The sequence below is a fragment of the Mustela nigripes genome, chromosome X (genome assembly GCF_022355385.1).
Source record: "Mustela nigripes isolate SB6536 chromosome X, MUSNIG.SB6536, whole genome shotgun sequence".
Lineage (NCBI taxonomy): Eukaryota > Metazoa > Chordata > Mammalia > Carnivora > Mustelidae > Mustela > Mustela nigripes.
In genome coordinates, this window is record NC_081575.1 from 20705360 (window position 1) to 20717572 (window position 12213).

Genomic DNA, 12213 nt, shown 5'->3' on the forward strand with positions numbered 1-12213 from the left:
GTGCATACTATCAGAGCCTTAAGAGGGACAGTGCCTCCTCATAAATCCAGAGGGAACACTATGGAGACAGATGGCAGAAATATTTTTCAATAATTTTCCCAATATGATTTCTACTGTCAAGGAGGAAGCCCTGTGAAGAACAGAGAACTTAATAAAGGCAAAGTGGAGGGGTGCCTGGGTGGCTCAGTCAGTTAGGTGTCTGCCTTCGGCTCAGGTCATGATCCCAGAGTCCTAGGATTGAGTCCTGCACGGCTCCTTGCTCAGCAGGGAGCCTGCTTCTGCCTGCTGTTTTCACTGCTTGTGCTCGCTCTCTTGCTCTCTCTCTCTGACAAATAAATAAAATCTTTAAAAAAAATAAAGGTGAAGTAGAAAGATGAAGTTTGGAGCCAGCTGGTCTGGGATTTGAATCTGGGTTTTGTCACTCACTAGCTGTGAGAACTTAGATAAGTTATATAACCTCAGTCTCCATTTTCTGATCTGTAAAACAGGGATCATGACATTTATTTCATAAAATCACCAGCAGGATTAGCAATATTCTACATAAGGAACCTAGCACAGTGCTTAAGAAATTGTGGATGCATACTGGCTATTACGATTACCTTTTCCTTAACATACAGAGCACCAAGGAAATATCACATTTTCAGAAATTCCACTATCATAAATGTCTTCAAGAAGAATGGTGAGAAAGCTTACTGCTGTGAACAGAATTGTTACTATAGTTGTAAGCAAGATACTGTGACCAGAATCCCTTGTACCAGCTTCTGAACAACATTGATAAGTGGAATTACAATGTAGTTTTAAGTCATACTGTGGTTTCAATGTAAGAGAATGAACACCAAGTCTTTGACCTTGCCTTCATGAACTTTATAAAAGTACTTAAATCACCACTGCACATGCATTCTGGCAGCTACTGACAAGTTTGGCTATATAAAAATGACTACTGAATAAATTCTGCAATATTCACAACTCGACAGAATGGATATATTGCTCAGTAGATTAAGATTGGTCTTGAGGTTCTCAAATATGGCCCCAATGTCTTCTATAAAAGTTTGCTTTGTTTTCCTACCTTACTGGAGTATAGCAATTTCAAATGAAAAGACAAAATAGGAGAAAGTAGTAGCAGATAGAGCAAGGTGTTGAGTAGGTTCAGAAACGAGGTGACTCTTGTTGAACAGAGTCTATAGATCATGAATTTTAGGCAGATTTGCAAATAAGGATAGCACATGCTCTGTAAATAGCAGCTGTTGCCACAAGCCAAAGGGCAATATTTACATGAATCCTGAAGCAAGGTCTACGGACCAAGCATTGACCTTTCCGACCAAACGCACTACTTGGTAGCAGTTTCAGCAATGTCATGCTGAAAAAGGAAGGATCACATTATACATACATGGAAAATAGCCAAAATACAAATATGTTCTGTCCCCCAAATTAATTTCTAAATTTTTTTTGGAACTTGGAACACATTTCCACAGAAAAGCTATTATAAAGAAATGTGAGTTTCCCAGATGTCCTCATAAAAGTACATTTAGCTCAGGATGTAACCAAAATACCCTACATTGGCAATGAGAAATACAATGTAACAAAGTATTTTCACTAGCAGGAACACACCAGTACATAACAAGTATTTACTGACCCCCCTTTTCATCTGAAACCCCAGGCAAGGAAAGGTGAATTCTATCCCCCATAGCTACAGTTTGGTGAAAAAGAAATCTTCCATCCTGCTTGTCTAAAAGTATCCTTCTCAAGTCAGGTAAATGGACGAATTGCAGAATCCTTCTCTTTTTGTCCTTCCTGAACGGAATTCCCCACCGAATGACTTTTAATGACTGAGGAGACAGAACAGATGGTGGGGAAGGGGTAGGGCGTCTAACTGGAAGTCTCAAGCTTTTATTTGGAGACAGTTCCAACTCTGTAGCTCATTCCTTAATACATCTGCACATTTAATAGAAAAAACAGTGTTTTAAGTGATCAGTTAAGTGACTTAATTCCATTCCACTTTTTGACTAAGGCTGATGTTCCAGAAATATGAACCATTGTTATACAGAGAATCCCTATACCCATTGTATAGTACACAGGTGTACTTCAGGATGAGAAACAAGGGAAAATGATAAGAACATAATAAAAGCAAATCAGAGCAAAGCTAGCACCACCATTCTCAGTGACACACTCCTTCAGTCACCAGTGTCTTGCTCCTTTCCTCTAAAAACTTCTCTGGGTAAAACCAGTCCCTGGATGGGACCTCACACTCCTTCATGCTAAGGTCTAAATGACCCATAGAAACTAAAATGTCACAAGGATTTTGCATACTAAGGAGTGGCAGGTTTAAAACAAAGGAATTTAGGCTACTGTCCCCAGGAAAAAGAGATATTTGGGGGACAATTGTGTGCTTTCCTCCCATTCACATAAATCATACTTGACTTTAGTTGGTAATTTGTGTTGAGGGAAATTAATCATGATTTTTCTATACTTTGAAAAGCATTTGGTTCATTTTGGAAATTACAGATCTTGTGATCCTGGTTTGGTCTGCTATTTTTTTTTAAGATTTTATTTATTTATTTGACAGACAGAGATCACAAGTAGGCAGAGGCAGGGAGAGAGAGAGACAGAGAGGAGGAATCAGGCTCCCTGCAGAGTGGTCTGCTATTTTTGATGTGTTTTCTGTGTTTCCTACCTAATGACTGAAATTTAAAAACTAAGATGTAAATCTTCCCATTTTTGATCAAAATAAATAGAAATAGAAACAATAATATTTAATAATTGACCTTGCATAATGTTCCACCCTTTACAAAATTCTTTCATATCCATGATCACGCATATTATTGGTGTTTAATTACTACTTAATAACAGGGGTACAAAAGGAACACACACCAATAAACTCACAGTAATTCAATCCAATTACTAATATTGGGTACCTACCATGATTTGCCCCACGTTCTGTGAGGCCCTTCACTTTGTCTCCCTGCAGGGGTTTTAAAATTCAGTAGTGAAGGCAAAAGAAGGGCTCCTGCCATCTGAGAAGTATCAGAGTTGCAAATAGAGCAATATACATAAAACCGAAAAGTCACGCTTTGCCTCGTAAGAGAATGTTTGCAGCTGCAATTAGGAGATTCAAGGAGTTCTTCTGCAGAATTTATAAAGGTGGGAATAGCACCACCAATCCCTCTTTGGAGACCTGGGAAAGGGCAGTCCCCGGAGGGGTTCTGGGCTTTGCAAATGGTGAGAAAGACCTTTTGCCTTGCAGTTACTAGCAGAGGAAAAGTTCTTTGTGCAAGAAGAGGAGAGCGCCTCGAGGTACAAAGAGCAGATTTAAGGGAAAGAGGATTCCTTTTGCACACATCTGCGAGGGGAGCTCAGGCTGACTGTTGGGGGCGTGTGGGAAAGGAGATTTTTAGGGAGCCGCGGGCTTGTGGGTTCCCGCCTCCACCCCAGTCCGCGCCCCACACTCAGGCAACAGTTGGTCGTGCGGGGCCGGCCCGGGCTCTGGGTGGGGAGGGGGAGTCTCGCGATCGTTGAGGGGGGGTGGAGGAAGGGGGGAGGGTGACGGGGGGAGGCCATGACGTAGGGTGGGTGGACGGAAGTGGGGCAGGGTTGAGGGTTATTTAAAGAAGGGGGGGCTGAGCGAAGGGGTTGGAAGCGGAGTGATTCCCCACCCCTGCTCCATCTAGCTCTTTCCAGTGCAGCCACTGCCGCCGCCCAGGAGCCCTCGTCCCCTTCCTCGTCCCCCTTCTCATTCCCGCTCCAACGCCATGGAGCCGGACTCCGCTGCAGTGGCAGCCACCGTGGCACCCGCTAATGCGACCGCCACAATCGTGGTCATAGAGGACGAGCAGCCGGGGCCATCCACCTCTAAGGAGGAGGGAGCGGCCGCCGCGGCCACCGAAGCCACCGTGGCCACGGAGAAGGGCGAGAAGAAGAAGGAGGTAAATAGGAAGGGGGTGTGTGTGTGTGTGCGTGTGTGTGGTGAACAAATCCTGAGTCGGGCCCCTCCGAGGGGCCCAAGCCCTGACCTTTTGGCGCCGACAGGTACCGGCGGAGCTCCGCGGGGATGGGGGCCGAGGGCGCGCTGGGGGGGGGGGGCGGCGGAACAGTCTAGCATTCGTTCCCCTCCCCCTTTCCTCCTTGCCGCCTGGAGGGCGGGGGCGGGGCTGGGCACGGGCGCGGCGCGGGGTGGAGGGTGCCCGTTATCCTGGGAGCTGGGGGCTTTGGAGCCCCTCGACAGCCCCCGGCCCCATTCACATTCCCGGAACTGGGGTAACAGGGTGGGGGATGGGGCTGTGCAGGAAAAAGCCTCCGCCTCTCCCTCTCCTCTAGCTCGCTCCCTCTCCCCCCCTTCCCGTCGGCCTCTGCCTGGGAAATCTGGGCCCTTCAATCCCACACCCGCGCAAAAGGGGTTCTGCTGGGGCTTTTTTTTTTTTTTTAAATTTGAATTTTAAGGTGCTGGTGGTTGGGAGGGGGAGGACGATAGGAGAAGCTTGTTTTTTTGAATGGCAATGTCGGCCTTTTAGGTGGCAGCAAAAAAATCATCCCTTGTTCGTTTGGTCCCTGCCTGCTGAAGCGGGGCTGTCACCCCGAGAAAATGAGCTCTCCGCATCCTAGCCCCCCTTCCCCCGCAATCCAAACCCCAAACTGAGGAATCGTGGACGCTGGCTTAGGAAAATTTCCAACGTGTGCACCCTCACCCTCTCCTGCCCCGCCCCCGACGGTATAGTGTTTCACTCCAGGGCCACCCAAATGGTCCCCCAATCCGGCCCCAAGCCTTCCAGGCTTCCGCCTCCCTCTCCTAGTGGGCGCTGCTGGCTCCTGGACACACGCAGGCTTTTAATTTTTTTTTATTTTTTATTTTTTCTTTAACCCAGCGTCGCTAGGATGAGCTGCTTCTAACATACGTAAGGGAACCGCTTAGACACCTTATTAAAGCCAAATCCAGAAAATATGTATTATTTCCATAAGGCATATCTCATATGGACCAAGACATTCAAATAGAACTATGAAACACGTTCAGATTTGAAATAAAAAATAGGATGGGACATAAGGATTGTTGATGTATAATAAAATTGTAGAATGGATCGTTTATGGGTGGATTTCTTTCTGTTTATGAGTAGACGTATCACAATTAAAAAAACGGTAGGTAATTAAAATTATGCTTTAGAGATCTCAAGTGGCTTTGTCTGAATCATTATCTGATAGGATACGACCAAATGAAAAGCTTTTGAGGGAAAGTAACACCTTTTGCCGTGAATTAGAGTGATTTTAAATGCAGCAGTTGTTTAAGTGACATATTTTACTGTTATAAGGTTGACTAAACAGAAAGACAATTGTAGTGTTAAGTGAAAACCATAGAAAACATGCACATTTTAAGATCTATGTGGTACTTGGATCAATAAGACAATATTGTAAAGATGGGTCAAATGCCAAGTGTCAATACAAAATCACATATTGGAGAATTCAGACATGAGTCTAGGTGCTTTTTATTCGTTAGACTGGGCAGAGGTAGGGGCTAAACTTTCACATGGCAGTGAAGGTTGCTGAATTTCAAGATTGTGTAAATTTTTTGAATTGTGAGAAGATTGGGAGTCAATAAAAAACCCCGTGTAACAAACACTGAGCTGATACATATCTATTAATGAATTAGGTAACCTCATCAGAAATTGCCCTGATAATACCTCATTTGTCTGCTCAGCTTAGGGAAATGAGATGTTGGATGGCAGGAACTTTCTGAGTACCTGAAGTTTATTACTCTAGTCACCAAATCTTTTTTATTTTTCCTGAAAAAGCTAAAGACTACTAAAACATCTACTTAAGTTCTTTCATTTGTATCATTCCTTCAAATAAAGTAATTTGGCAAACATACCCCCCAAATCTAAATAGATTGCTCACTCCCTTGACTCCTTAAGTGATGTACTGAAAGTGCAGATTAACCTGTTCCTCATGTTCATTAGTTATTGTGCTCTGGAAGTTTATGCAGGAGGCTGTTTCCCCTCAATTAAATAACCGCTTCCCAGACATTTCCAGTATTGTGTTGATTCTCTTAATGATTTTTCTCTCTCCTCCTCCAATTGTAAGGCTGTTAGCTATCATTCTTTAAACACTTCATCTACTTTGATCAGAAAGAATTTATAATAAAGGACATCGATGTTACAAAACCATAAAACCATTTAAAACTGTAAAAATACAAAGAGACAGAAGTACAAGTGATGCAGTAGGTAGAGGGAAATCATTAGCCCTGTGTGTAAGGAAAAGGGATGTTACTGTGGTGGACTCATGTTTTAGTCCTGGGCTTCTGCCATCCCTTCTTGCTTTTACATTGTGTCTTCTTCTAGTGATCTTTCCCATGTCATTTGCTGCTGCTTTTATTCTCTGTAGTATAGCAAGCCAGATTATCAAACTTGCTAGAATTGTCTATCAAATAAAGAAAATAGGCTCTGAAGAAGTGCCTCTTGTGATGCACTTGTAGATTGACCTGTGACATTCAGCTACAGAAAGGCATTTTTGCTTACCTTCTGGTTCTAGAATTTACTTGGTTTAAGTGATAGTTGGATAACCTAACACTGGAAGTTGGAGTTGCTGTTTTTGGTAATGAAAGCATCAAGAAAATGGTCATGGTCTTTAAGACAGGACATCTTGATGACCTTTTGGTATATTCTTATGGCATCTAAACTACCAGATAATAAAATCCATAAGAAATTCATTAGATTATTTTAGTCACTATTTTATCTTGTGTGAGAAGTGTACTTTTGAAAATATACAAAGGAGGTTTAGAAGGTAGGTATTTTAAAATTTGTTGTGGAAGATAGTGCCAATTAAGTAATTACCTACAGCTTTTAATAGCACTGCTCAAGATTAGGAATTTTAATCAGCATATAATTAAATTTTATAGTATTCTACCACAAGGTAGACAAGAGTATTGAGTGAAATTTTTTCTAATTAAAGCTTTAATTTTTCTATGAGTAAAATCTATGTCCCACATTATTAGATATACACTTGTGTATATGAGGGGAAGTAATTTTGACTGTTTTGAAAGTTGAAAACTGGACTTTATACAGCTTTTCAAGTAATGGTAAAGGGGTGTGTGTGTGTGTGTGTGTTTACCCAGTTTTTCTTTACTTGTTGCTTTGAAAATAAAATCAGATTTAGAGTATATGTGACAGTTTGAAAGTGTGGGGTTGAGGGAATTTTAGCAGTTTTCTGTTCTTGCCCATCCAGGATTATATTAAAAACACCCCACATAGACGATATATACATATGAGGTGCTTAAATCAAGATGGCTATTATTTGGGTTAAGAATAATTGAACAGTACCTGATCAGTGCTTCAAAGTGGAACTCTGACAAGGGTCAAATTCCATAATCTTTGTTTGGATTTTCTCAAAATAGAAATTTCAGTAAATGTTGGAAGACATACTCATTAACTATCGGAGTCATGTCTTTCTTACATTTAAGATCACATTTTGTTGATTTAGAACCTAAATTTTTGGAAACTGGTCGACAAAAAGTCATGATAAAATGGCTTTAGTTTTCACAGATTTGTGTTTTGATTTGTGCAGTCTGTGTTAAAACAAATGCTCTTGGTTCTGGTACTAAGAGGTAGATTTGTGTTTTTATTATTTTATTTCTCCATTTCTTACAGGAAATGTGGTGTATTTTATACGCCTATTTGTATTTACAAGGACAAGTTTATCTTTACGAAGGATGGTGTGCATAAAATAACCCTCCAGATAATTTCAGTATTTTTAAGAAGCTGACTTATGCCAGTTTTCACTAAATTACAACTTTTTAAATATCAAAAGTTAATAGTTGATAACCTTGAGAAACTGCTTCTATGAAATGTTTATGTAATATGGTTGAAAATACTTTTCTTTCCAGTTGGAGAAAATTAACATAAACCAAAAGTTAGAAACTGTACTGTTTTATTATTTAAATAGGAATGAACACATTGCATTACATTAAAAAGTTTTAAAGTTCTGATTAGAATATGAAAACAATAAAACGTGTCTTTTCAGGAACAGAAACCACAGTCTTCTTCTGAGAGTCTGGCTTGTTTCCATTACATAAAGAAGTGTTTCTGAGAATTAATATTTACTTTCCTTCAATATTTTGGTTTGTGGTTGATAATATTAGCATATTCTAGATTTTGAATCTTCTATTCAATGGTCATAGGCTTTTTTATGCTTTAAATTAAAAAAAGGTGAAAAAGGTCAGTGTTTCACCTTTTGGTGTTTAATTAATGTTATTTCTCTGGCTTTAACAAGTCAGATTTTTTCATTGGACCTCAGCTGCACGGAACTGGATTAATTATAAGCCCTGCTTCATGACATGCTCTCATCCTTGGTCTATGTGTTGTCCAGTTTCATTTATTTATTATTTAATTACTTTCACTTTCTTCAGATGCAAATGTTGACCACTTTTAAGATCTTGCTTTGTAATTTGATGGCTTATTTTTTTTTGAAATTTTAGAAAAATGTTTCTTCATTTCAACTCAAACTTGCTGCTAAAGCTTCTAAATCTGAAAAGGAAATGGACCCAGAATATGAAGAGAAATGGTAAATATATTCTTGGGTAGGATAGTAAATTACCATAGTTGGTTTTTTCCTTATTGAAGAAACTCAGTCTTAAATTAGTTTCACCATAGTTGCTTTTTACAGAGGAGATGTGAAAGATTGAAAAAGTATCAGTGTATGTATAATGAATATAGGGTCCTAGATTTTAGAATTGGAAAGTAATTTAATATATAATCAATTATAACGGATTTTAAAAAAATATTTTTTTTTATTTGAGAGAGACAGAGCACAAGCTAGGGGGAGGGGCAGAGCAAGAAGGAGAGGGACAAGCAGACTCTCTGCTGGGTGGGGAGCCTAATGCTGGCCTTGGGGCTTGAGGTTTGATCCCAGGACTCAGAGGTCATGACCTGAGCCAAAGTCAGACACCCAATGAACTGAGCCACCTAGACAGCCCCATCATAATAGATTTTTTATTGAATAAATGAATCTCTTTGTTTTCATATGAAAGAATAAGGATCAGAGAAACTATGTGGACTAGTTGGGAAGAGAAGTCTCATCTCTTTACTTTTGTTAAGTGCTCTTTATCCCATAATAAGATTTTTAAAAATATTTTATTTATTTGAGAGAGAGTGCAAGAGAGAGCATGAGAGGGCACAGAGGAGTGAGAGGGTGAGGGTGAAGCCGACTCCCCGCTGAGCAGGGAGCCCATCTGAGATGATCCCAGGACCCTGGGATGATGACCTGAGCTGAAGGCAGATGCTTAAGCAACTGAGCCACATAGCTGCCCCCAAGATATTTTTTTAAAGATTATTTGAGGGGTGGGGGAGGGAGAAGGAGAGAATCCTCAAGCCAACTCCCTGCTGAGCCCAGAAGCTGGTGTGAGCTCCATTCCAGGACCCTGAGATCATGACCTGAGCTGAATCAAGAGTCAGACACTTAACTGACTGAGCCACGCTGCCACCTCCATCATAAGATGTTTTAAGCTAAAAATACTGTCTCCACTAAGTGAACATAATCAGTGGCAGCATCAGTATGGCTGAAAGAAAGCAGGTCACAAAGCCAGACTGATATTTTTTTTCTTCTTCTCTTCTTGCTTTGGATATATTAATGTTATACATTGTAAAGCATGTAATATAGTAATACATTTTCTGGAGGAAAGGAGATTAGCCCAATACCTGGAAACATTACATATTTAAGCAGTATAATCTCAGTTATGCCCACCTACTGCTTTGCCATAGATTTAAATTAGTTTTTATTAAAAAAAATTTTTATTCACTAAAATCCATATTTTAGGGGTGCCTGGGTGGCCCAGTGGGTTAGCCCTCTACCTTTGGCTCAGGTCATGATCTCAGGATCCTGGGATGGAGCCCTGCATGGGGCTCTCTGCTTAGTGGGGAGCCTGCTTCCCCCTCTCTCTGTGCCTGCCTCTTGTCTACTTGTGTTCTCTCTCTCTCTTGTCAAATAAGTAAAATCTTAAAAGATAAAATCCATACTTTAGCTTTCATTTTAGTTGGAACTGAACTTTTTGGTTGAGGGGTTGTTTTTGCAATAATATAAAAATAAGTAGAGATGAAGTCTATTTTTTGGCTGTTCCTAGTGATTTTACCAAACTCCATGCCTAAATGTCTAAGGTCACGTCTGATGCAGACAGTTAATGTTTTAACAACTCTAAAAACAACATTCCAGTGAGGGTAACATAAAATGGAAAAGTTTGGCCTCCTTCCAACTTCTGGTCTGAATGTACTTGTCTAATTCTTGTGTTTATGTTAAAGAACTCTTGTACTTTTCTGGTGTTATTAGTTATGCAGCCTTCATTAGCAATCAAATATTCTCTTTCCTGTGGTGAGAAAGTGATTGGGAATTAAAAAATCATTTTCATTTTTTTCTTTATCTAGAACGATGTATATATCTTCTGGTTTTCTAAGATTTTTTTATTGAAGTTCTATTTCATTAATGTGGTATAAGTTGTACATCCTTTTATAATTTATTGAGAAATTATAAAACACACCAATTTTTAACAGTTAATATATATTAACTATTTTTACTTATATGTGTGTATATATTTTTCCTCCAAATTGTGCTCACTTTTTATATTATTAGCATAAAGTACAATTTTCCAGGGGCACCTGTGTGGCTCAATCATTTAAATGTCTGACTTTTGCTCAGGTCATGAACTCGGGGTCCTGGGATCAAGGCCCACATTGGGCTCCATGTGGGGAGTCTGCTTGTCCCTCTGGCCCTTTCCCCACGCTTGCACTCTCTCTCTCTCAAATAAATAAAATCTTTAAGAAAGTGCAATTTTCCAGATCACTGTAATTGAAGGGAGAAATATTTATTACATTATTTTACCATGCATTCACAGTATTTTGAGATAAGATGATGCTGTATTCTAAGATATTAATTATTCCTAGATGCATAGCTAATAATTTATATTTCTGTATTTAGAATATAGTTTATATTATGATGCTTTATTTTGTTCACTAGGAAAAGAAAATCGTTATGTTTTGGAAAGAAGATTTGCTTTTTGGCCCTGATTCTTTAAGCAGGGTACTTTTAATTGGGACATTTACTGCTGTTAGATCACTTGGCTTCTCTCCAGACTGTCTGAAAACGTCATTTTCAAATTCTGCTTACTAGCTATGGGAACTTGGGCAAGTTAGTTACCCTCTCCCTACTTTACTTTTATCATCTGTAAAATGGAGATAATATTAGTACCCACCTCATAAGTTTACTAAGAAAATTAAATGAGCTGTATGTTTAAAGTGCTTAGAACATAGTGCAAAGTAGCAGGGCAATTTAAGTGTTTGTTAAATAACTTCGAATAAGAAAGAGAGTCATTACTTGTTCTTTTGTTTTGTACATTAGAAAGCAGACCGAGCGAAGAGATTTGAATTTTTATTAAAGCAGACAGAACTTTTTGCACATTTCATTCAACCTTCAGCACAGAAATCTCCAACATCTCCTCTGAACATGAAATTGGGACGTCCCCGAATAAAGAAAGATGACAAGCAGAGCTTAATTTCTGCTGGAGAGTATGTTGGCATCTCTCTCTACTTTATTCCCTCTCTTCCTCCTGTTTCCACCTGTCCCTCCTCTTATATTCTCATTCCGTCTTTTCTTATTCAGTATAATTCTGTATTTAAAAAATAAGGTTATTGTCAGTATAAATAAGTTTTGGAAGCAACAATTTTTCCTCACTAGAAATCAATAAAAATGTATGCTGGTTCTATCAACTTCTAAGCAAGACCTTAGAACTCACTTTTGTTTTCATGACAGACATTAACAGTGTACAGTAGTAGCTTAATTGACAGCTTAATATTTGGGATGAATATAAGGATATTTCTTTTCATTTCAGCTACCGCCACAGGCGCACAGAACAAGAAGAAGATGAAGAGCTACTCTCAGAGAGTCGGAAAACATCTAATGTGTGTGTTAGATTTGAGGTGTCACCTTCATGTAAGTATCTCATTATGTTGGTATTTTTTTTCTAGTTTGGTCTTAGAAAAATTATTCTTGATTGTATTTTTTTTAAGATTTTATTTATTTATTTGACAGAGAGAAATCACAAGTAGATGGAGAGGCAGGCAGAGAGAGAGAGGGAAGCAGGCTCCCTGCCGAGCAGAGAGCCCGATGCGGGGCTCGATCCCAGGACCTTGAGATCATGACCTGAGCCGAAGGCAGCGGCTTAACCCACTGAGCCACCCAGGCGCCCTCCTG

At 39.7% G+C, this 12213-nt stretch overlaps 1 protein-coding gene across 1 annotated transcript in view; it reads left to right on the forward strand.

Annotated features, from left to right (window-relative positions):
- The first annotated feature begins 3566 nt into the window (after positions 1 to 3566).
- SMARCA1 (SWI/SNF related, matrix associated, actin dependent regulator of chromatin, subfamily a, member 1) overlaps positions 3567 to 12213 on the forward strand; it is a 77839-nt gene continuing 69192 nt past the window's right edge. Inside the window, exons 1-5 of the mRNA XM_059385175.1 lie at positions 3567 to 3920; positions 8453 to 8538; positions 10717 to 10732; positions 11362 to 11528; positions 11852 to 11952. Of these exons, the coding sequence (XP_059241158.1) occupies positions 3747 to 3920; positions 8453 to 8538; positions 10717 to 10732; positions 11362 to 11528; positions 11852 to 11952 (544 nt within the window). The 5' untranslated portion in view covers positions 3567 to 3746. The remainder of the gene's footprint in view (positions 3921 to 8452; positions 8539 to 10716; positions 10733 to 11361; positions 11529 to 11851; positions 11953 to 12213) is intronic.